The sequence below is a fragment of the Tauraco erythrolophus genome, chromosome Z (assembly GCF_009769465.1).
Source record: "Tauraco erythrolophus isolate bTauEry1 chromosome Z, bTauEry1.pri, whole genome shotgun sequence".
NCBI classification, from domain to species: Eukaryota; Metazoa; Chordata; class Aves; order Musophagiformes; family Musophagidae; genus Tauraco; species Tauraco erythrolophus.
The window spans coordinates 50,556,402-50,581,460 of NC_141496.1; the positions used below are offsets into that span (position 1 = coordinate 50,556,402).

Genomic DNA, 25,059 nt, shown 5'->3' on the forward strand with positions numbered 1-25,059 from the left:
TCAATTTCCGTATCTTTTTTCCTTCTTCGGAGAAGGCTTTCTAAAGCTGAATTGTCCTGTACTTTCAACCACTCTAGTTGAAATATCTGGATACGTGATTTGCTCTCTTTGACAGTCATGAGTAAGGGAAATAGCCTTAGTTGGTGAAGTGTGAAAGTCCTGACACTCAACTGCTTACATCACTTAAAACACTGGAAAAAGTCAAAGTTTATCTGAGAAACTGCAGTCAGTCAGAGCATGGTCCCATAATATGGGAGCACAGTAGTGGATCATAACTTCCAGTCATTAAGAGACATCAGGTTCAAATTTTAAGAAGTGAAATAAGAGCGTGCTTGAGATCCCTTCCATAACTAAGTTAATTACTTATTGAGTTGGATTTTTTAAAAATCCAAACAGCATTTGCATAATTATCCTATTAATTCCGCAAGAACTTTAGGCTAAAAAAAAAAGAGATAAAAAATTGTATTTATGGATTTGAAATGTTGGTTTTTACAACAATCCATGCAGTTACGTTAGGTAGCAAGTACCATGTTTTTCTAGTTACTAATATGGATATAGGAGGTCAGATGGCCTTAAATCGCGGTTGGCTTCATCTTCTGAAATATAAAAGTTTAGCTAATACCAGCCCCAGAAAACTCCACACGCATAAGAACTTAACTGAATAAGCAGCAGCCAGCCCAGCTCAATCCTGATGCACAGGAACACACACACTTTTACTGCAACATGCCCAAGCACAAAAAAAAAAAAAAAAAAATTCACCTGGTGTCTTCAGTAAGATTTGGATCCAACTATCTTGAAATCCAGAAAGGCTTTGAGAAGACATGCTGTCTCCCCTTCAGATTGTTTGCTTATCTATGGATTGTTAACAGCATACTTTGTTTCTTTGATTACCAAGGTGATTTGGCAGGGTAATGAACAGATTGTCACTTATGCCAATCTAACAGAGGAAAATAGTGACGAGGTATTTCCAAGACCCTGGATAAGTGTGTTGGACCAAAACTTTGGACCTCAAATTGACACCTAGCATTAGAGAAATAGCCATTTAAAATTTTTTCATAAGGCAAAGTAAGTTAAGATTATATAAATAAAGACTGGAATGGGTGACTATTCACCACTTAATAAAATTCTGCTTACTTGAATCTGTTGAAATCTGGATATCTTTTGCTGATCCCTGTGTTGATCCATCAACATCATCATCTTCATCTGTGAAAAAAGAAACATTTTAAGAAAAGATTCTTGCTTAATTAAACACTGGCAGGGAGGGAGTGTTTGTCATTTAAGGTTGGTTTCCATCAAAGAAGCTATCACAAGAGAATCCAGCACACTTTCTTCTTCTGCCTATTTTATGGTAATAATCCATACCATAAAAACAACATTAAAAAAACAAACCTGCATTGTCATGTAATTACAGTGAAGGTATATTTGAAGTCCTTCTACTATTAGCTTTAATATTGCAACTACTGCACTTCATCCCTTTCTCCAGGTTTGTCTATGAGCAAAGTATAAATGGTTTCCATTAAGTTTTAAATCACCAAATCAGCCCAAGAACTGTAGTAACAGCTTTCCAGTCAGAAGTATAGGTATTATATAAATTATTTCCATCACTGAAAAATAGATTTGCTGACACTCAAAGAGAAAGAAGTTACCATACTCCAGAAAAGGACTTTGACAGCAGCTCATCGCTCTCACTAAAACTTAGGAGCTAACATATCAGATAATAACACAGACTGTAAAAATCACATATAAAATACTTAGTAGCTTTTATTTTATCTTTTCTAACATTTACATTTGCTTCTGTGAAGATAACATCCTGACTGCATTCTCATTCCTGACACTCAGGGCCACACAGGAGGACTGGTGTAAATCTAAACATGATAAATTTTTCTTCTCTAAGGGTAGCAGTAGCATGACATGTAAGCCAATCCAGTGTGCTGATCGTATAACGGTATTCATACTCCCAACCACTAAAACACCCAGTTAGTCTTGATTGGGATGCAGAGGAAGCTCCCAAAAAGACATGTCAGGCAACACCTTTATAAAAACTTTGCCTTGCAGTTGAAGGAGAAAGCAGGAAATCAAAGCACAAAACAAGAAAGAAAAAATAAAATCAGTAAAGACAGATCTTCAGAGCAAAAGAGGTACTAGGGAAGTCAGAATCCTAATGCAGGAAAATCTTCCAAGCACAATCACAGCGTGTCAAGAAGGCTACTTAAAAGGAGTCGTAAACTGGGGATCAGGTAACTTACTGAATATTTGGGTAAGGCTTCAATTGACTACAAGATTGTTTCTTGGTTGGGATTTTTAAAATATAAAAGAAGGGTTTAAAAACTTTCCCTGTTAACAAACAGATTAAATTTCCAATAGGAGAGAAATATAGACAAAATGGTCTTGAAACACTCTGAAATAAATGGAAGCTGAATGCCTTCTTGAATTTCACTTCAGACAAAATCAAATTTAATAAAGAATAAGTAAACACAACAATAAGTAATGAAAGAATTCCTGATTGCTCCCAACTCTCTCATTTTTCTAAGTTTAGATGGGAAGAAGCTGACATCTTTCTTTTATTACTTTTTCTCCCTCAGTCTGGATAGCAGGGAAATCTACACTAACAGCATATTGAAACTATTCCAATGAAGTTTAATGACTTCTTTTGAAATACTTGGAATATGATCTTATTGGCATCATGGAGACGTGGTGGGATGAATCCAATGACCGGAGTGTCAGAATAGAAGGGTACAGGCTCTTTAGGAAGGATAGGCAAGGGAGAGGAGGAGGAGGGGTTGCACACTATGTCAAAGACCAGCTGGAGTGCATGGAGCTGCACCTGGGGACGGATGAGGTCCCAACTGAGAGCTTATGGGTTAGGATTAAAGGCAGAGCAGGGACAGGGGACGTAGTAGTAGGGGTCTGCTAGAGACCACCTGACCAGGAGGACCAGGTGGATGAGGCCCTCTACAGACAGATAGGAGCTGCCTCACATTCACGAGCCCTGATCCTCAAGGGGGACTTCGGCCACCCTGATATCTGTTGGAAGGACAACACAGCAGGGCATAGGCAATCCAGGAGGTTCCTGGAATGCATGGATGATAACTTCCTTCTCCAAGTGGCAGAGGAACCAACAAGGAGAGGTGCTTTGCTGGACCTGGTTCTCACCAACAATGAAGGACTGGTGGGGAACGTGACGCTCAAGGAAAGCCTTGGCTGCAGCGATCATGAAATGGTGGAATTCAAGATTCTTAGGGAAGCAAGGAGGATGCACAGCAGGCTCACTACCCTGGATTTCAGGAGAGCAGACTTTGGCCTCTTCAGGGATCTCCTCGATAGAGTACAATGGGATGAAGCCCTGGAGGGAAGAGGGGCCCAAGAAAGCTGGTTAATATTCAAGGATCACCTCCTTCAAGCTCAGGAGCGGTGCATCCCAACAAAGAGAAAGTCAGGTAGAAACACCAGGAGGCCTGCATGGATGAACAAGTAGCTCCTGGACCAACTCAGGCACAAAAAGAAGGCCTACAGAGGGTGGAAAGAAGGACAGGTAGCCTGGGAAGAATACAGAGTGATTGTCCAAGCAACCAGAGATCAGGTTAGGAAAGCTAAAGCCCTGATAAGAGTTAAATCTGGCCAGGGACATCAAAGGCAACAAGAAAAACTTCTATAGATATGTCAGTGATAAAAAGAGATCTAGGGAAAATGTAGGCCCGCTCCGGAAGGAAACGGGGGACCTGGCTCCCAGGATATGGAGAAGGCTGAGGTTCTCAATGACTTCTTTGCCTCAGTCTTCACTGGCAAGAGCTCCAGCTGCACAGCCCAAGTCACAGAAGGCAAAGGCAGGGACTGGGAGAATGAAGAACCGCCCACTGTAGGAGAAGATCAAGTTCGAGACCATCTTAAGAACCTGAAGGTGAACAAGTCCATGCGACAAGACGAGGTGCATCCGCGGGTCCTGAGGGAATTGGCAGATGAAGTTGCTAAGCCACTATCCAGCATATTTCAGAAGTCATGGCAATCTGGTGAAGTTCCCAATGACTGGAAAAGGGGAAACATATCCCCCATCTTTAAAAAGGGAAAAAAAGAAGAGCCAGGGAACTACAGGCCAGTCAGTCTCACCTCTGTGCCCAGCAAGATCATGGAGCAGATCCTCCTGGCGACTATGTTAAGGCACATAGAAAACAGGGAGGTGATTGGTGACAGCCAACATGGCTTCACTAAGGGCAAATCCTACCCGACTAATTTGGTGGCCTTCTATGATGAGGTTACAGCATTGATGGATAGGGGAAGAGCACCTGACATCGTCTACATGGACTTGTCCAAAGCATTTGATACTGTCCCACACGACATCCTTGTCTCTAAACTGGAAAGATGTGGTTTTGATGGATGGACCACTCAGTGGATAAGGAATTGGCTGGATGGTTGCTCTCAAAGAGTTGTGGTCAACGGTTCAACGTCCACGTGGAGGCCTGTGATGAGTGGTGTTCCTCAGGGGTCAGTACTAGGGCCAGTGCGATTTAACATCTTTGTTGGTGACTTGGACAGTGGGATTGAGTGCACCCTCAGCAAGTTTGCAGATGACACCAAGTTGTGTGGTGTTGTGGACATGCTGGAGGGAAGGGATGCCATCCAGAGGGACCTTGACAGGCTGGAGAAGTGGGTCTGTGAGAACCTCATGAAGTTCAACAAGGCCAAGTGCAAGGTCCTGCACGTGGGTCGGGGCAATCCCAAGCACAAGTACAGGCTGGACGGAGAATGGATTGAGAGCAGCCCTGAGGAGGACTTGGGAGTGCTGGTGGATGAGAAGCTCAACATGAGCTGGCAATGTGCGCTGGCAGCCCAGAAAGCCAACTGGATCCTGGGCTGTATCAAAAGAAGCGTGGCCAGCAGGTCGAGGGAGGTGATTCTGCCCCTCTACTCTGCTCTCGTGAGACCCCACCTGGAACATTGCATTCAGCTCTGGAGTCCTCAACATAACAAGGGCATGGAGCTGCTGGAGCAGGTCCAGAGGAGGGCCACAAAGATGATCCGAGGGCTGGAACACCTCTGCTATGAAGACAGGCTGAGAGAGTTGGGGCTGTTCAGCCTGGAGAAGAGAAGGCTCCGGGGTGATCTTATTGCAGCCTTCCAGTACCTAAAGGGAGCCTACAGGAAAGCTGAGGAGGGACTTTTTACAAGAGCGTGTAGTGATAGGACAAGGGGTAATGGATTTAAGCTGAAAGAGGGCAGACTTAGACTGGATATAAGGAAGAAATTTTTCACTCAGAGGGTGGTGAGGCACTGGAAAGGTTGCCCAGAGAAGTTGTAGATGCCCCATCCCTGGAAGCGTTCAAGGCCAGGTTGGATGAGGCTTTGGGCAACCTGTTGTAGAGGGGGGTTCCCTGCCCATGGCAGGGGGGTTGGAACTAGATGATCTTTGAGGTCCCTTCCAACCTGAACCATTCTATGATTTTATGATTCTACTCTAAGACAAGATTCACTCACAAGAAGGAGAGATAACTACTTTAACATTGCTTCCCCCAGTAGCCCAAGAGTTTTGAAAAGCCACTTGCAGCACAGAGATGTTCACTGAATGTTAGCCAAGAAGCTTATCATTTACTCGATGGCAAAAGCTACCCATAAGGCCAAAGATGATATGCTTTTTCTCTGCCTAGGACATGTCATCTGGCACTTCCCAACCAGCAGCCTGGTGAGTGCTGTGCCTGCAGCACTTAACTCAGGAGACTGTCAACACTTCTTTGGTAGTGACACTTCTCTGATACCCCAGACTGGTCTTTTCACCATCTTCTGAGCGATGTCCATCAGCTGCGGTAACAGAAAGGCACCTCCTGTGCATATTATGGTGAGAGGACTTCTGAATGTGCATGCTTGCACAACACATTCCACAGAAGTGAGGGCAGAAGTGCTAATTATCCTTCAAAAAAGCTGAAATGCTCCTTGCCCTCCAGAAACATCCCTAATGTGCCTGTAATCTTTATGGAGATCTGCCATCAGGAGCCTATGCCTCCCCCTGGAAAAGCTGCAGCAACTCCCAGGGCAGCTGTACTGAGTTGTTCCGTGGTCAGAGGAGCTTCAAACACATTCTGAAGAGTTTCAGGGAGCCACTGGACCTGTGACATGTCTTGGTAACTTTCAGCACACACCAGGAGCTAGTGGGTTTTTGAAAGAAAACGGAGGTCTGTTCTGTGAAGAAGGGTAAAAAGAAGGACTACCAGGCCAGAGCACCAAGCTTGCTCAATGCAGGATGATATAAGAATTAGTTTAAGGCAATTGCCAGCTCTGCCTTTAAGGAAGAATCTAGGCAGAGGGAAAGACCTGCATAGTGATGCCATTAGGTGTTTTTGGCAGGGGCCTGCAGACAGCTTATCTCTAGCAGATGACCAAGAGCAGCAAAACTCCAGCAACAGGTCTTAAAGCAAGCCTCAATAGGATGTGAACAGTCTAACAGGGAGCCACACAGGAAGGCATCGGACTTGTACCTGAACATCAATGACCCAGGTGCTAAAACAAGTGTCACATACCATCATAGGCTAAGGGAAAACAGTACAAAACACCTTCTGTGCAGTAGACTGCAAGGTAGGTACCACACTGCAAGTATTATTCTCCGTGCCTTGTGCTGAGCCACAACCACGGCCCATTGATCAGGAAAAAAGGAAGATGTCAAGCGCTGCAGGCAGCCATGAGGTTCAGAGGTACGCCCGGGACCCATAGCAGGAGGAAAGGAGAGCGTCCCCATGGCTTGGTCCCTGCTCCCCTGGTTGTCAGCAGCCTCCCCAACCACAGACACCGCTGCCCATCACGCAATAAGGAGCTGAGCCCAAGGAGCAGAAATTCTCACAGACTGGCAGAAAAGAGATCCAGTGTTAGCAGAGAGATTTTTCAGGGTATTGCTATATTTTATCTAGGTATATGCTGATATAGGCTGAGCACTATAAAAACACATTCTGCCTTTCCAAATGTGGTGGATTTTTGTATTGGATTTTTGTTTTTTTGTTGTTGTTGTTGTTGTTTTTCATATTACATTAAAGCACAGGAAATGGTCCAAATTAAGTTACTTAGTACTTCCCCATATGTCTGTTTCTGACCAACAGTTTATGAATGATCTGCACTGCATTCTCTCAATTCAAAGTATAACGCATACATTTTAATTAAAGGAATGCAAACAACATTACTACTTGAAACAAACCTCAATACGAGTAACATGAACTCATATACTTAGCATGTAGCCTAAGTCCTGAAATGAAAAACCTTCTCTTCTGCAACGTAAAATAATGAAGGAAGAGATTAGAAGAGGCAGCTATAACTTTAGATTCTTTCATTCAGGTGCCACGTGTCCAATCTGTACTTAGAAAAGAAAAAGTTTAAGTCTGACATATTAAAGGAACATACCACTGTATAAAAGACAAACTTAGTTAACATCAGAAAAGCCACACCTGAAGAGGCTATTTAAAAGGTTTGTGATTAACTTCTGTTAATAATAATACCATTTTATCTTTACTTAAACCTTTGGGACACTTGTGGAACACCTAACAAAAGACTTGAATCAAGGTTTGTAATGAGTCTTCCAGCAAAACCAAGCTCATCCAGATTGTTTATTTCTGGTATTTCTGATGTCGGACCATTAAAAACTCCATGACTTTCAAGTACGTGCTGTACTTCACCTTCTCCCACCAACAAGAACATCCATTAAAAAGAAAAATAACTCACTGCAAAAGACATGCCAACCAACAAAAGCAACATAACACCTCCTCTCTCCCTTCACACTTCTATAGGTCACTTTAGTGTATCTAGGTTATGTAGATTTAGGGATGTGCAGTTTATGCAGCAGCAGGACTCCTACTATAGCTTCTGCACATGAGAACATGGCTCCTGCTAGTGACCAACTACTTTCACCAAAACCAAACCTACATATTCAAAGCAGAAAGTTCAAGAACTACTTGTCAGGCTAAGAAAAGTGCAGTTGCAAATATTTATAGAATCATAGAATGGTTAGGGTTGGAAGGGACCTCAAAGATCATCTAGTTCCAACCCCCCTGCCATGGGCAGGGAAATCCTCCACTACACCAGGTTGTCCAAAGCCTCATTCAACCTGGCCTTGAACACCTCCAAGGATGGGGCATCCACAATTTCTCCGGGCAACCTGTTCCAGTACCTCACCACCCTCAATGTAATGAATTTCTTTCTTATATCTAACCTAAATCTGCCCTCTTTCAGTTTAAATCCGTTGCCCCTTGTCCTATCACTACACGCTCTTGGAAAAAGTCCCTCTCCAGCCTTCCTGTAGGCCCCCATTAGGTACTGGAAAGCTGCAATAAGATCACCCGGAGCCTTCTCTTCTCCAGGCTGAACAGCCCCAACTCTCTCAGCCTGTCTTCATAGCAGAGGTGCTCCAGCCCTCGGATCATCTTTGTGGCCCTCCTCTGGACTCGTTCCAGTAGCTCCATGTCGTTCTTGTGTTGTGGACTCCAGAGCTGAACACAGTATTCCAGGTGGGGTCTCACAAGAGCAGAGTAGAGGGGCAGAATCACCTCCCTCGACCTGCTGGTCACATGGATTCTTTTGATACAGCCCAGGATCCAGTTGGCTTTCTGGGCTGCCAGCGCACATTGCCGGCTCATGTTGAGCTTCTCATCCACCAGCACTCCCAAGTCCTCCTCAGGGCTGCTCTCAATCCATTCTCCGTCCAGCCTGTACTTGTGCTTGGGATTGCCCCGACCCACGGGCAGGACCTTGCACTTGGCCTTGTTGAACTTCATGATGTTCTCACAGGCCCACTTCTCCAGCCTGTCAAGGTCCCTCTGGATGGCATCCCTTCCCTCCAGCATGTCCACAACACCACACAACTTGGTGTCATCTGCAAACTTGCTGAGGGTGCACTCAATCCCACTGTCCATGTCTCCAACAAAGATGTTAAATAGCACTGGTCCCAGTACCGACCCCTGAGGAACACCACTCATCACAGGCCTCCACATGGACATTGAACCGTTGACCACAACTCTTTGAGAGCAACCATCCAGCCAATTCCTTATCCACTGAGTGGTCCATCCATCAAAACCACATCTTTCCAGTTTAGAGACAAGGATGTCGTGTGGGACAGTATCAAATGCTTTGGATAAGTCCAGGTAGATGATGTCAGGTGCTCTTCCCCTATCCATCAATGCTGTAACCTCATCATAGAAGGCCACTAAACTAGTCGGCGAGGATTTGCCCTTAGTGAAGCCATGTTGGCTGTCACCAATCACCTCCCTGTTTTCTATGTGCCTTAACATAGTCGCCAGGAGGATCTGCTCCATGATCTTGCCAGGCACAGAGGTGAGACTGACTGGCCTGTAGTTCCCTGGCTCTTCTTTTTTCCCCTTTTTAAAGATGGGGGCTATGTTTCCCCTTTTCCAGTTGTTGGGAACTTCACCAGACTGCCACGACTTCTCAAATATGCTGGATAGTGGCTTAGCAACTTCATCTGCCAGTTCCCTCAGGACCCGTGGATGCACCTCATCCGGTCCCATGGACTTGTCCACCTTCAGGTTCTTTAGATGGTCTCGAACTTGATCTTCTCCTTCAGTGGGCGGTTCTTCATTCTCCCAGACCCTGCCTTTACCTTCCGTGACTTCCATGTCCTATATGACCTATACTAACTTCCATGACCTATATTTTGCCTACCATTTATTTGCTTTCCTATTGTATTCAAGCACCAAAAGAAAGGCTTTACAAGGACATAACAATCAAAACATCAACTAGAAAATACTTCAGTGCCTTAAAAAAATTCTCTTGTTCCTGAAGAGCTGTTAAACAAACATACACTCTAGATGGCAGCAGAACATTACCCTGCTGAACACATGATTTCCTTTCCGCACAGAAATCTTAAAAGGGCAGATGCTTAATCAAATTGGCAAATAAAAATATCTGTATACATGATATGCCTAATAAAAACCAACACATACTCAGCAAGTGTTTGTAGCAACGCTAAAACACTGATCTGCTAAGCAAATTTTTGTATTTTAGGTTTTCACTTTCTGCATGCTTACTATTTAAACAACAGTTTTCAAATTGCCCTGCACCAGTAAAGAGAAGTGTCAGCATTTTGCACACAGTCTCTATCCTTTCCAAGAAATAGCACAAAGTTATAGCTACAACACCAGGTTAAACATGCTCATCAGTTAGTGGCATTTGACACTGAAAAGTTTTTACCTGATTCTGTTTGCAAATTTTCTGATATTCGAAAACAATGCAGTTTGCTGAAGTTGCGAGAAAACAATTGCACACAGCTTGGAGGAAGAATCATGTTCCTTAATCTTCCAAAAGTACATTCTGGTGTGACAATTATGTAGCAAGCAGCATGAGCCTATAAATAGAAGCATCAATTAAGAACTTGGTGAGATACAAAGAAAACAAATTTGTTAATTAAAAAAATATGCACTGGAATTGCAAAATCAGGCTAGGACATATATAAACCTTTTGCAAATAAATCACCTTCATTAAATGAGTGGCCCGTTTTTCACTCTAGATTTTCACTTGTTCTATTCACTTTTTATATAACCAGTAATGGAAAGTCTTAACATGTGAAGATGAGTACTTAACATGTGTACTCCAAGTACTACAAACCCGCTCTATTAAAAACTAAAAGTTTTTATACAGCTATGTGAAGAAGTTTAAAGTTTTGGTCTCAAAACCTGGATCTTCCACGCTATACAGGTATTTACTGGGGTAGGTGGGAAAGGTAGGCAGGTTATACTCAACAGCTTGAAAACAGTGATACCCTCTTACACAGCTGTACCCACTTGCAGATTCAGAAATAGCACTGTTTGGAGTTTTATTCCAAAACATAGTTTCTGCCCTTATATTTGTGCAAGATCTTCTGCCATTATTGAATACACATATTCAATATGTATGCGTGGCCACGTAGCATGTTACATTTGTTAGACTGTCCGCAAAGACAGCCCCTCCCCTACTTCAGAAATTATGAATCAGATTAAGAATACAAACCTCACGATATTTAAAAAAAATATTATTTAGATCATACCTGAAATGCTGAATAACTTCAGTTTCATTTTAAATTATTATTACACAGAGTACCTTATGTTGCATTAAGTGGCAAACTAATTATTTATTACATATACTTTTCAGTTTCCACCCCATCTGATGCTACGTTGAGCTTTCATCATGTTTCAGTAAGAGAAAGCATTAAGTGGATGGACCAAATGTTACCCACACAGCAGACTCTATCAATATGCGAAAAGATGTGGGTTTCATGAAGATTATTAAAGGGTTGCATCATGTTGCATAGGAATTAAACACGCATCATGGGAACAGAAAAACACAGAAAACAATATTGGCAGCTTTAAAAAAAACCAAACAACCACACAGGTTAAGAACTATTCTACACTGAAAGAGGAATAAGTATATTAGAATAGTAAGTCTTTGAACTTGCTGAATTCATGTGTTTTGAAAGAAATTTTGCTTTTATGCAGGAAAAGTAACTGCAGGGTTCTAAGCAGAAATCTATAACAATTAGTCCCTGCTAAATCTTAATTCTATTAGATTTACATAAAGTTTAACTGTGATTTTGAGAATCACTCATTTTAATGACTAATGAGGGAAGGTTAAAAAATAATATTTTCCATCTAACTCAAATATATATATATATGTATTTATACAAATAAGTTTATTTATAAAGTGTATTTATGAAGTGTACAAATACGGCGTAGGTATATAAAGTGTTGAAATAAGCATATGCATTCATATACATATAGATGAATACACACACGGTTCCCACAAATACACGCAACAGCACAACGTACCAGGATGCCACACCATTCACATCTCATGCCAGAGAGCACCTCAGAAGAGCCACAGGTTTTCTTGCAAACTTCACAACGAGCACTTGAAGAAAGGTTTCCCTCCCTCCAGTGGTGGTGATAAGTATCCTGGGGAAACACATCACAACTTAGCATTACATGAAAGGATACAGAAATATCTTCAACCTAACTTCAAAATCAGCAATTCAAACAGCTCTGAGGAAAAATAACACAGACTAGGAATTAAGTATTTTCTCACTATAAATATGAACCTGAACAATCTTACATTTCACTGAAATAAGTTTATCAAACTATCAAAATTTTATCACAGTGTTTTTTCTTCACAGTCCATCAAAACCAATATTCCATCAAAAAAAAATCCTGAAAGGTCAGTATTATGCACATATTTTACAGTGAGAAGCTGGGCAGTCTTGCCTCAGACAGGCTGCAGGAAGCCTGAGGAACATGATAACATTTGTCAGGGATGCAATGCAGCCAATAGCTCAACATATAGGAAAAAAAAAAAAATAGTTCCATGCCAGCTTTTGCAAATTTTTAGATAAGATGCTTGGGTTGTTTTTTTTCTTTTTTTAATTACGACGTTGTATACATTGCACAGACTTTTCAGGATGGCTTCAATAAGCACTGTGAATATGCCAGAATTTATCTCCATATTTGCGATACATTCTGAAGCTACATGTTCCCTTTGCCTGCCAATAAGGAACAAAAGTGCTTCGATAACTGGCAGCACGGGAAAGAAAAGGCCAAGACACTCTTCCTACTCCTGTAGCCCCTGTTCTCACACCACAACCCCGTGACCACTTTCTGCTGCAGAGGGATCCGCACTTACGTGGTCCTGGTGCCCATCCTGGTGACACTGCCGGCAGTCACTGCAAGCAAACAGGATACAGTCTGTGTGCACATGTAGCTCACAAACTAAAAGCAAGAAAACAAGAAAACTTCTTTAAGCTGGAAACCCTGGGGCTTTTGCAGCTCCTCCCTCCCTTCCCTCCCTTCCTCTCTCCTCCTGCTTCCAATACTCCTCCACTACCTTTTTGCACCACATTTTCTTTCCTTTGTGCTCTTTCAAGTTCAGCAAAGATAGGCAATAAAAGTTTATCAGCATTGTCCGGTGTGTTGCTCCATTTCCTCTATGTTAAACTGCAGCAAGTAAAAGGAAAGGCTGAGCTAATTTTGCTCATAAGCACTTGCCATATTTCCTCCAATACAGCAAACTAAATTTGTAACAACTGTTTGGCTTATCGTAGCTTTGTCTCACGGTCCCACAGGCACCGCTGCCTACTCCAACATAATCATGCCTGAAGTCTACTTTGATTTAACCAAATCAAAAAAAGCTGACGCTTAGAAGCATTGACAGAAACAGAGAAAGTTCTCCTTCTGCATCCAAATACCACCAAGTCCTGAGTGTAAAGTAATGGTGGTCTTGAAGCAATACTCCATTCCGTTTACAAACGCTTTCCCAAACCCTACCGCAGAGCAAGTGGGCACTTCACGACTGGGTTCAAAGCAGCAGATGCTTTTCTGCTGGACCATCCCCTCTCCATCCCTACAGCTGTCAGAAGCATAAGCAGACAGGGAGGAGGCATGTTTGAGTCCCCAGCCCCTGCAAAGCAGGGGGTACTGCTGCCGAAACGGCAGCAAGGCACTAGCGCAGACTCCTCTCGCTCACGGTCCCATGGGAGAGGGTGCAGAGGTCGGATCAGCCACCGACCCGGAGCACACCTGCACGGACTCAATTGTCTTTGCCAAGAGATACGACACGCACTGACATCAGAATATGCCAAATGACTGGAGAACGTCATTCTCAGGGAGACTGCAACAGCCAGACAGTATGTTTTACTCAGGAAACAAATCCTTTTCATTGCCAGATGACACTCATTGGAGTTAACTTTAAACCTGACCAGAATAAACTAGTATTTGAATCTCAGAGAAGATTTATCCAAGCTATGTCTGCATGCAGTAAACTACCATTTCATCGTCAGGAAAATAATCATTTTTTCAGCACACTAAACTAAGTAAGTTTAACATTGTATTCCAAAATACCTGTTAGATACTGTAGGTGGATGAAGTTTTAGTGAAGCCTATAAAGTTTTAGGCAAGTTTGGTTTTGGATAAAGTACCTTTATTATTTAAAAGCTGCCTTGAATATCAAATGTGAAAGAAAAGAGAATCTACAAGAAAAACCCCACAGCTAAAATGCCACGCTGCAAAGGATCAGTCATTAAAAAAATACAGCTAAAAGATCTCAATACCTAGCTTCATTATGGCAAGAGTTCGGAAAGTTCCCTACAGACCTCACAGACAGAGATGGATGAAAAGAATCCTCCTCTAGCTGCTTTTTAAAGACTTGTATACACAAGTACTCAGGGAAAGCACATGATTTTTTGTTGAGTAAATCAAAGAGGCAAGTGTCAAATTCTTCAAGTATTTTTTTTCTGTTCCACTCAAACAGGTTATCACTCCAAGCACATCACAAAAACCTGAACATTAGGAGGTGGCAACTGCACATTAGCAACATTATCTGAAAGTATCTTGAAAACAGTATTAAATTACATAGCGAACAACACCTTATTTTGAAACCACTCTGGGCTTTAAAAAGGTGATCAGCACCAACATTGTCTTATTCTAACCCTGAAGAAGACCATGATCTACCGCCACACTAAAGCAAAGCCTCTCTAAACTGGGCTTACTAAGTCAACCACAGCTTTCACATACAGCTCCCCATACCGTGTGTCTTTACTGAGCTCCAGATCTTTTATATGAGGTGTGACATAGCCTCCTCTCCACTAACATTTCTCCATATTCTTAGATATAACAGGAATATTTTACAGTTTTGCTACCAGGCAAGACAGATGCTTTGAGTCATATCCTTACTAACAGCAAAAAGTTTCTGTAGACCAAATTATGGGTTCAAGGAATTAACAAAAGCTTTGGGGTTTTCATCATTAATTCTGCTAACATAGGCACACGCTGCTCTTTGCTATGCTTTGTAAGAACACAGACAGGTTTCCTTCCCTTGGTTTAATTCACATCACCTGCTTCTAACACCAACCCCAACTCAGAACTAAAAAGAAAACGTGTGCATGCAAAGGGCTGGAGTGTCACAGGAGTTAAACTCTTAAGACAGCTATCCCACTGACAGGAAAGATGAAGTTCAAAGATCAAATCAAATCAGAGGGCCTACAAAAAGAAGTTTCGTCTTTATCGGCCCTTCCATAATCTATGCAATTATTTAACCCATAACAGAATAAGGGTTTTCTGTTCAAGCTAGTCATGAATGTGCTATGAATTCCTCTATAATTGCCAAAAGATCAAGTTAGTTAATTTCAGATATATAAACTTGGCAGAACAACCTTTAAAATGCTATATGACCCCCTCCCCAGTAAATTTGCTGCTCCCAGTTACTTTATAAAAAACTTTTGTAAAGGATTCCACACTGAAAAAACTTTTGAGTTACTCCCTTTCTTTTTTTCTTTCCAGCTCTTCTTCTTGGAAAGAAAGGGAGAGCAACTCTCACCATCAAGTTCAACCGCTACCAGTGAATTCTACAGCAAAAACAGCTATGCAAAGCAATTAGTAATTGTCAGCAGAATTTGGAAGCTAAATATTGTAATTTTTGCCAATGAAGTGTATGTACTAATCTCACCAGGGGTTAATAAACATGCATGCTCATTTCTGAGAACAGATGCCCCACCCTGTACCCATGGTGTCTGAAAATTTGTTAAGTACTTTTCTGAAAATTTTCAATTTCCTGTCAAGATTTTTTTTTTTTATTGTAAGATATGAAGAGTCCAAAATAAGTTCTTTAAAGTATTTTAAAAGTACATCTAATGATGTCAATCATTTGTTTGGAAAAGGTAACTTCATCTTAACCCTCTTTTCTATCATAATTATGGCAAAGATTCCAGGAAAAGTTCTTTAAATTTCAGTATCAGAAGAGAACATCATAACCAACAGTAGACTTGTACAATTAAGCTAGGTCCTTAGAAGTAAGCAAAAAAAGGAAGACAGTTCAACATCTCCCTCTGGATTTAAAAGCTATATAGCTTAAAACAGCTGACTTTGAAAACAAATTCTGAAAGTAATTTTGAAGACTAAAGGAAGAATCTTGTGTGTTTTATGAACCTCATTTTATTTACCATTTTTAAGCTACATTTTGGAAAAGTACTAGAGAAACAAGTTGTAGACTTACTGGTATTCAGAAAACAGGATAGCAAAAAGTCACGCCACACAAAACAATGAAACTGTTTAATCCATGTGAGGAACACAATTCAGAACCTTCACTGAACCAGAAAAAAAAATGTCCAGGCACTTGTATAACATGCAATTTCACATGTTTCTTGTTTAAGAGCACTTAAATGGAAACGTCTGTAAAAATAAATATTCCCTTGCAATGGGTCCAATGCTAATACAGTAGAATTAAGAGAGTAGGAATACAAAAGCAAAATTTAGAAAGCTTTAACTTAAATAGATCACTAAACTAAAGCTGTTTTCAAGAGATAAGACGACATAGCTAGGAAAAATTTTCTTTCCAAATTGTCTCCATTTATCTCATGCCATAGAAGCTCTGAGGCTTATTAAGACAGATCATCAGAAAAGACTGTCGTATCTGTAGCTCTCTGCCCATCCCACCAAACCATCCAACTCACATGGTAACTATATTAAGTGACAGACTCCCACCAGTCAGAACAACACAGTTTAGATTCGTTATGCAACTCACCAGACAAAAGCAGAAACAAAACCACTGCACCATTGTAAGTCTAAATGTCCTGATCAAAGAGAAATCTTTCCCTTACACATACACAAAAACGGCCATATTAAATAAGAGACTGTCTTTAGCATAATAGCAATTTTGAAACATCTCAAATATCTACTGAATTGGTTCTTCTCTCAGTAGACTATCTTTTTTTATTATTTTTTAAACAATTCACAGGTAATATTCCTTCAAAATATTAAATTCTATTCAACCTCACAACTTCAACTGAACAGCAACAACTAGACATTTAAGATGGGGAAGACAAGGGAGAATTAAAGAGTTGCCTCACGTCAAAATCAGTCAAGTACTCATGCCAACATGTCTTTCAAATAAAAATTCTGGTGTTTGGGTGATTTCTTTAATTACTGTTTTCTCAGAGAATCCATGTCAGAACACTCAGAGCAGTACTATTTTGACAAATAATATTTTTAAATATCTTTCCATTGAAGGCACCTCATCCTCATTACGAGCAACAGATATCTGAGACCAATAACACAGAAAAGTTATATTCCATTCTTTTGTAGAAAGAGGGAGGTTTTAGAAACATGAATACCCGATGATTGCCTGTATCAAAAGCTTCCACTGGAAACACAAGTAAATTACAACAACAGCAAAAGTCTTTCTTTTGCCATAATAGCTTCTCATTCTTTACACATCTCGGGCATGGATTCATTCACTGCACACCATAGAACTGCTCAAAGTAAATTGGAAGAATGCTGAGAGAGCACATACATTGGACAAAGTTTGTGATTCATTGAAGGTTTTTTATTTACTATTCCTTAATTTGAAGTACACATTTCCACAACGAATGAGCGGGTGATAAACAACCCAAAAACTCAAACACAGTAAGTGTACACGTGTGCGTACACATATATCCTCAAGGTATGCAATGTAAACAAAGTATATGTTACTGGATAACAGAGATGGACATGGAAGTAGGGTTTTTTAAGTTACCTTCACATCGAAAGGCAGGTGACTCTAGTGACTTTCTGCACACAGTGCAAAACTTTCTTTTGTAATGTCCTGGAGGCCCAAAACAGTGTGCAACTGGAACCTGTCAAGGAAGAATGCATAAGACATCGTCAGCCACAACTTTTAAAGTGTCAGTTACAACTCACAGAAACTGCTTTATCATGCAAGACAGGACAGTATATACAAGTAAACTTAGAGAACGAATACACAGGGAAATAATCCTTTACTAAAAAAATACTTAAAAATATATTTGGAATATTTTATTTTAAATAATTACAAAAAATAAAATTATTGTGGTTTAATATATAATGTGTACATTCAAATTCCACTTGGCTTCTTGATAATTCACAGTACTACAAACCTAAAGGCTTCCTTTGGGTTCAGTGCCATGTGACTTACCTGGAATCACAGTTCCTCTCCCGAGTATTCTTAATTGAATTAAGGATGATTACAGAGTAATAGTTGTACATGTACACAAGATATCCTAAAGACACACTCAGCAATTTTTAAAATCTCAGTGCTGCCACAGTCTAGTTCTCTCCACATGCCTTTCACCTCGTCTCCGAATGCAGCCCACCCAACTGGCTGATCAGGGCAAAGGCATTGGTTTCCCCATAGCTCCCCTCAAAGCTTCAATGCCTGGATGGTGCAGAGATCCAGCTCTTGAACTACATCCATACTGCGGTTCCTGTTGACTGTAGGTGAAAGATTATACATTTCAATATCCTCTTCTCAACAGCTGTACCAACAGTTCTAGCAAATGTGTTTCTAGTACACTACTCACTTATCCTAAAAAGGCAGATGTTTTTTCTTGTTTAGTGATCAATAACAAAGACTGGAAGTGACGGTTCCAAAAGAATGACAGAAGAAAAGATCAAAAATTAAGAATAAGAAACACTGAATACTTGAATACTTGAGCTTCATACTTGTTCTAGAGACCACTCTTCCTACAAAACGCACGCACACCTTTGTTAAACTGTCGTTCACATTAGAAGGAAGAAGCATAATTGCATCTTTAAAATCCTACAATCCAAATTACTTCCATACAAGTTTGCTGTGATTTAGGTATTTAGTATTATGCATCTTACAGGTCCTTCCTGATACGACAAACATATCAGATTTATATTGTGGTTCTTGCATCACAGAAAAAAAAAATATTTCTAGTAAAGGCTGACATAATGGTTATTTAGATGTGAAATCAAATTAGTCATGCCCAGTAAAAAGTTGGAAATAATGACTTAAGATACTGTCCTGGTTTCCCTGGGATAGAATCATAGATCAGTTTTCTGTTCAGGAAAGCTACATTTCTAAAGTAAGCCGCATTTTTAAGAAGACTGCAGCACCTGATTCGGTGAGAATAAAGTTGGTAAGACGCTTTGTCTTAGTTTGTAGCCAGCCATGGTACCCATAGTGTTCCAGGACTTTTCTACTTACTTTTGCTAACGACCCAGGCATCCAAGTACCTGGAGGGAGTGTGGCCAGGGAGACTGACACCTAAATTGGCAAATGCATATTCCATACTATGTAACATCATGCTCACTATAAATTGGAAAGTGCGTTGGGGACAGTCTCTCTTCCTCAATGGTCACCATCCCAGGAGGATCTCACCTGTCATTCTGCTCCCAAGACCTACTCACTTTCTTCCAGGATTGCAGTTTTGGGATTTTCATGCTCCAGGATCACTAGTGAGGCACGAGCTAGACACTGGTCAAGGGATGGTGAGCAACTGCATTATACATCACTTGTCTGCATATATTATTATTATTTTCCATTTAATTTTATTTCAATTATTAAATAGTTCTTATCTCAACACACGGGCCTTCCTTCCTTTTCCCGATTCCGTTTGTTGAGTAGGAAGGGGTCACTGGGTAACAGAACAGCTGGCTATTGTTTAGCCCCGGATACAGGCTAAATGTAGACAGATACACATAGTCGCAGATCACTTCTTTTCCTCACAGATGTGCTAGTAAACAATCTTCCAAAGTTACTGAGCAGGATTTGAATTTTTCTCCTTGTCTATTAGAGTCTTCCTGGGAACCACTAGCAGCAAATCTGACAGAAACTGGGAACACTGAGTTTGATGACCCAGAAAGTCACTTCCAGTTATAAAGGTCTAATTCCCACCAGTGTTTCTGCCTCTGAAAGCATGAGGACAGTTACACTAAACAATCCCATACATCAAGCATGCACAATGAAATAAGTGAGATAAAGTTTTGCCAGACGTAACACAAGGAGAAAGGAACATTGCTGGAAGTTTAATCAAGAAAAATCACTAACACTCAAACTGTAAAGAACTGTGGTTCTTCCAGTCCTCCTCAGAACTAAAAGAGGTATGAGATATGCCTTTGTTATCAGATGTTAACAAGATCACACACAGCAGTTGACTGGTCAAGCAGAGTCACCAGCTCAATGCCCCAGCAGACCGTGTTGTTTAAGGGAATCCTTGATCTCTGACTGTCCAGGAAATTGCCTGTCCAGATCCCAGGCTCCCCATCATGCTGGGCTGCTGGGCACCTTAATGAAAGGATTTCATATCAGTATTTCCAACGTGCAATATTACAACACATCCTTACCTCCAAAAGCTTGACGTCTTTACTTTATGCACAAGCTCGAGATTTGAAAATATAGACAAACCACACTCTGGGGTCCATCTCCTACTTCCTTTGCAGCCCTCCAGCTCTAACTGACACAAAGTTCACAGTTGGCTTGCAGAATTTTAATATTATTATTTTTTTTAAATCAGAATACTCTAGCCATATAATGCATATTCATAAAAAGAATATATATCCTTGGAGGAAAAAAATAATCCCCAGGAGAGCCTAACCAGGGTTCAGGTATAATAATAATACCTGCCCACTTTTTTTGCACCTTCATATTATTTCTTCAGAGGAAAGGAAAAACCAAACCTCCTTGCACAGTAACACACAAGTTACCTGGTTCAGGTATTCTGGAGGTAAAGTGTCAGAGTTGTTTTCTTGTCCCACTCACTTCAAAAATAAAAGTCCAATCCTAGCATGGTGGAAGAAGGTCACTCGACCAAATTCATCCTACACAATGTGTTCAAGTGCAGAAACAAAAAATAAGAACGGCTATGTGAGCACAATCCCAGCCAGATACAGCAATTGAGAGAAGTACTGAAAAGCCCTAGTGGGATGTTTTTCAGGAAACCCTTTCTGCTCCTCCTATCCTGTCTTCAGGTTTCAGCTGTCACCTTCAAGCCATCTACCTGTCCTACTCCCACCACTGCCCCAGGCACAGGAGAAACAGGTGTTGCCAAAGCAGCAGTATTCCCCTTGAGATCAGATGCAGAAGAGACCTTCTTTAGCTCTGGAGTGTCAATAACCTGCTCTGGACATCCAGAATGAGCATCTGATCCCCTCAACAACCCATGTTTGAAACACAGAACTTTTCCTGCCCTGGCCATGAGTCTGGCTATTTTATCTTACACCCAGCATAGAAATGCAGGCTTTTCGTTATTGTCACAGAAAGGTTCCGCTGAAGAAAAAGGACATTCCACATATCAAAGATTCAAGGTCATTTTTTGAAAAACAGTGTTTATTTGAGAAAAGACTTTGACAGGAGTCAAACTTATTCAGGATCTGACTGCACTTATCTAGAAGACTCAAGGGAAGGAGACCAAGTCTAAATTCTGCGGTTGTTCAGACCCTATTCAAACAATCCTCTGAAGTCTCAAGTCCCTGTCAAAAAGAAGGGAACAACTTGCTGACTGAAATGGGGGTGGGGAAGGGAAAAAAAAGAAAACAGTTTGTTCCTTCAATTTCTTTCTGAAACAAGCCAAAGAAACCTTGTTTATTATGAGTCATCTTTCTAACTTGCTTTAGAAGTAACAGGTATAAAACCACTGCAGAGCCTAGTGGGAAATGAGATGGGAATAAGATGGAAAAAGAGAAAGTTAAAAACCAAATACAACATAACAAAGTCATCGATCACATGATGTTTCTCCCAGAAGCTCCCTACATTTCTTTTGTTGCTGACAAAAGAAAAAAAAAATTGACAGCACTCAATACATTAAAAAAAATAATCAAAACTCAGTGGGAAAGCCAGTGAGGCAGCATGTCAGAATATGAAATGTTATGTATTATTCTTTAATTTATATCCCCCTGTATAAGTACAGCAAAGTACAAACATATAAGGTGGCCTACAGAGAAAGTTAATAATTGATGAGTTTAAAACCGCTTTTCCAATACAACTACTTAAATTACTCTATGTAAACCACTAAAATCAATTTCCACAGAAAAATACAGAAAATTTCTTCTAGCAATACCATTAAACATCATCTAAGTGCTCTTACAGTATTGATCAGAAGCCCATCAACAGAAAGCATAGTTGTAACACTCCAGCATAAGCTCCAGAATGACTTTGCACTCATGGACAACATACTTTTAGTTCCTATTTTGCTTCCTGCCATTTGTTAAGAAATCCAAAGCATTACAGAATGTAACTCATTTCTGTAGAAGTTCCTATCAGTCTCTAATAAAATTTGATCCTATAGAAGCCTAAAATGTAGATTCTAACCCCTTCAGTGCAACCTGTGCAAATGCACAGCAGTTCTGCATCATACAAAAAGAACAGTAACAAACTGCTCTTTACACCCAAACTTTGGAAGAAAAAGAAAAGATAGAATTGTTTTCTTTTCATAGTGCCTTTTAAAATTGTTCCTCATCCTGAAATGCCACAGAGTATCCAGCATGTACCCAACAGCAGATATTAATTTAAGCGGTCTTCCACTAAGGTGGAATCGCTACGCTCAGAGCAGCCCAGCTACCACCCAAACCCTCTAGTTCATAGATAAGAGTCAGGTCAGGTCAAGTCTTACTGGTCTGCAACCTTCTGGATACGTCAGCAGGGAAAAATATAGCTCCAGGAAGGCCTATTCTTCACCCAGAGCAGCTGCTTTTTCACCAACTCAGGCAGGAGAAAGTTTTTAGCCTGAATCCTGAGCCAAAGACTTTCATGCCCAAAGGGGAATGAGAGAAACACAGATATACCAAATGCCAGCGTGACAGCTGCTGTCTTGGGGAGTGTTAAAAAAGAACAACCTACTGAAAACTTTTCCTAGGCCTGTCTCGATGTATTATTTTGCCCACGCATCTCTTTCCCCATCACATCAGAGACTCACACTTGGCCCGACTTTGTAAAACACACCAGAGAGACAGAAAGCAGGGCTGCAGAATCTCCAGTAGTGTGGGGCTGATCAGCTTCCAAGTAGGAAAGGGTACACAGAACTAAGAATACAAATACTCTCACAATAGCCTCCAAAGGTTGAGCAAAAGGAATTTAACTAGTTTTCGGTTTAAAAACACTGTGGCATTTTAAGGATAAGTACAATCAGCTTGGAAGCAACTATCTTCATGAAATGCCCACAGGGGTGGTCACGTAGGGTCTTTCAAAGACTGCTCTCAATACAAGGCCAAAAAAAAAAATTGGTGATACAAATTAAAACAGTGTTTCTGAAACAATAACATGTTCTACAGATTCTGATGTTTCCAGTGCAAAAGTACTTCCTTATGTAATGCTCCTAAGGTTCACTCTGACAGCAAAAGCCTTTGCTCTGAAGACGTAGATATGGCGATCACATCTGAGTACACCTCATGATAATTCTGACCAGGTTAATTAACTGTCTAGACCACAACCTCTCTGAGAGAAGCTAACAACTTTATGATTCAACTTTTCCCAGTATTGACGTCTTTTCAATTACTTACTTATTACTCAGTAATCACAAAGAGCCCTTTTATTTGCTTGAAACCTCTCTGGTTTAGTAGCAAAAGATTTCTACTACTTAAACACACTGTGTGCACCTCGAATGTACTCTGTTTCTACTTTTTCCTTTTAGGGACAATGCCTGTCAATTACTCATCAGTTGTGTCCAAATTGACATTCTTTTTCAGAGCATTTGATGTATCAGTTGGTGTTAAAAAGCAACTTTAAGTACACATTTCATATAGAAGTTCTGAGATCAGATTAAGAATACAAAATAAAATGATGTCTCAACACATCATAGGACAAGAAAGATGAGAAAATCAAATATTTAGTTGTCAAAATTTTAATTTGGGCTATGGCAAGGGAATAATCCACAAATCCATATACGACCTCACGATATCCAGGAATTTATTTCTCCATCCTACAGATCTCTGTGACAGGACATGAGATCTTATCTAAAAGCTCTCAAACACCCTTTGGGATGGGAACTATACAGTGAGTTCCATATCATCTCAAATCAAGAATATATGGTACTTCTATTAGAAAATGAGACTTGTATAAGAGCTTTCCACTGCAATTAAGAGTTGCCTGGACTTGCTTTTTTTTTTTTGTACTGGAAAGAGATCATCACATGAAAAAGACAATCACTCCTTGCTTTTACTGCTACAGAGGAAAAAAACGTCCATCTCCTTTTATCAAGATAAAGATTAAGAATTAAAAGAAAAACACAGTAACATCTCATACCACTCTGAACCTGAAGAGTCATTGATACAGCTACATAGTTTAAAACCATTACCCCTTGTCCTATTGCAACAGGCCTTACTAAAAAGATCAGCTTGGGATCCAAACTTTGTTAGGACACCCCGTGAAACACCATTCCTTCTTGGGCAGGGAACAGAGGTAGGGAAAGAAAGCAAACAAAAAAGAGGTTGTGTCCCAGTATAGAAGTCTTTCATATGCAGAAAAATCAGATGCTGCTATTGTGTGTAGAAAGTATGAAGCATCCAATACAGAGTAGATTTTCAGAAGGGGAGGTAGTGGGACTTACCCTAACCCAAGTATGCTTTTTTCCTCTCTTCTGCTTTCAGTTCATGAGGAACTGACCCAAATAACCACTTGGACTCAGCTGAATCCAGCAGCCAGAGGGACGGACTCAGGTCAGCAGGCAAGGGCAACCAAAGAGCTCTGCAAGCACCACAACCTCCCCATTCACTATCACAATCCCTGAACACAGCGGCTACCCATATTCTGAACTACAAAGCCAAGTGTTATTTTTAGCATAGAAAGCTTCAAGAGAAGCTGATGACCTAAACCAGCTGATGATCTAAACCTAAACCACAAGAAAGTTTAATGAGCAGCCTATCAAACCTTCTTGAAGTGGAAATGTTTAGAAACCATCACAGCAATGCACCAACACAATAACAACGAAAAATAAGCATAACAAATGCTTAACTTCACTAAAACCACTTTTAAAATACTCTCATTTCCATTTAGTTTTCAAAGAACAGTTATACAGAAGACACACACAATTCTATGGCAAATCTAAGGGGTAAAGAACTTGTAATACAGTTTCAATTCCAATGTAACAAGGGAAACCAAAACATCACATTTCACACCCAAAGAGGTTTGTTTTCACCGTTATTTTGGGATTTGTTGGGTGCTAGGTGTTTTGAGGGTGGGTTTCTTTTTTTTGCTTTCTGTTCCCGTCCCCCCCCGCCTCTCTCCCCACCTTGCGAGTAGGCAAATACTTAAAGGAATGTAGGGTAGAGAGAGTTTGAAATTGGAAAAGTTGCCCAGATCTTACCAGTG

The 25,059-nt window shown here is 40.7% G+C and overlaps 1 protein-coding gene across 1 annotated transcript in view; it reads right to left on the bottom strand.

Annotated features, from left to right (window-relative positions):
- Positions 1 to 25,059, bottom strand: part of DGKQ (diacylglycerol kinase theta) — a 105,268-nt gene that overhangs the window by 49,605 nt on the left and 30,604 nt on the right. The window contains exons 3-7 of the mRNA XM_086629020.1: positions 17,512 to 17,611; positions 12,631 to 12,716; positions 11,784 to 11,909; positions 10,174 to 10,327; positions 1,135 to 1,203 (exon numbers count right to left, since the gene is read on the bottom strand). Of these exons, the coding sequence (XP_086485146.1) occupies positions 1,135 to 1,203; positions 10,174 to 10,327; positions 11,784 to 11,909; positions 12,631 to 12,716; positions 17,512 to 17,611 (535 nt within the window). The remainder of the gene's footprint in view (positions 1 to 1,134; positions 1,204 to 10,173; positions 10,328 to 11,783; positions 11,910 to 12,630; positions 12,717 to 17,511; positions 17,612 to 25,059) is intronic.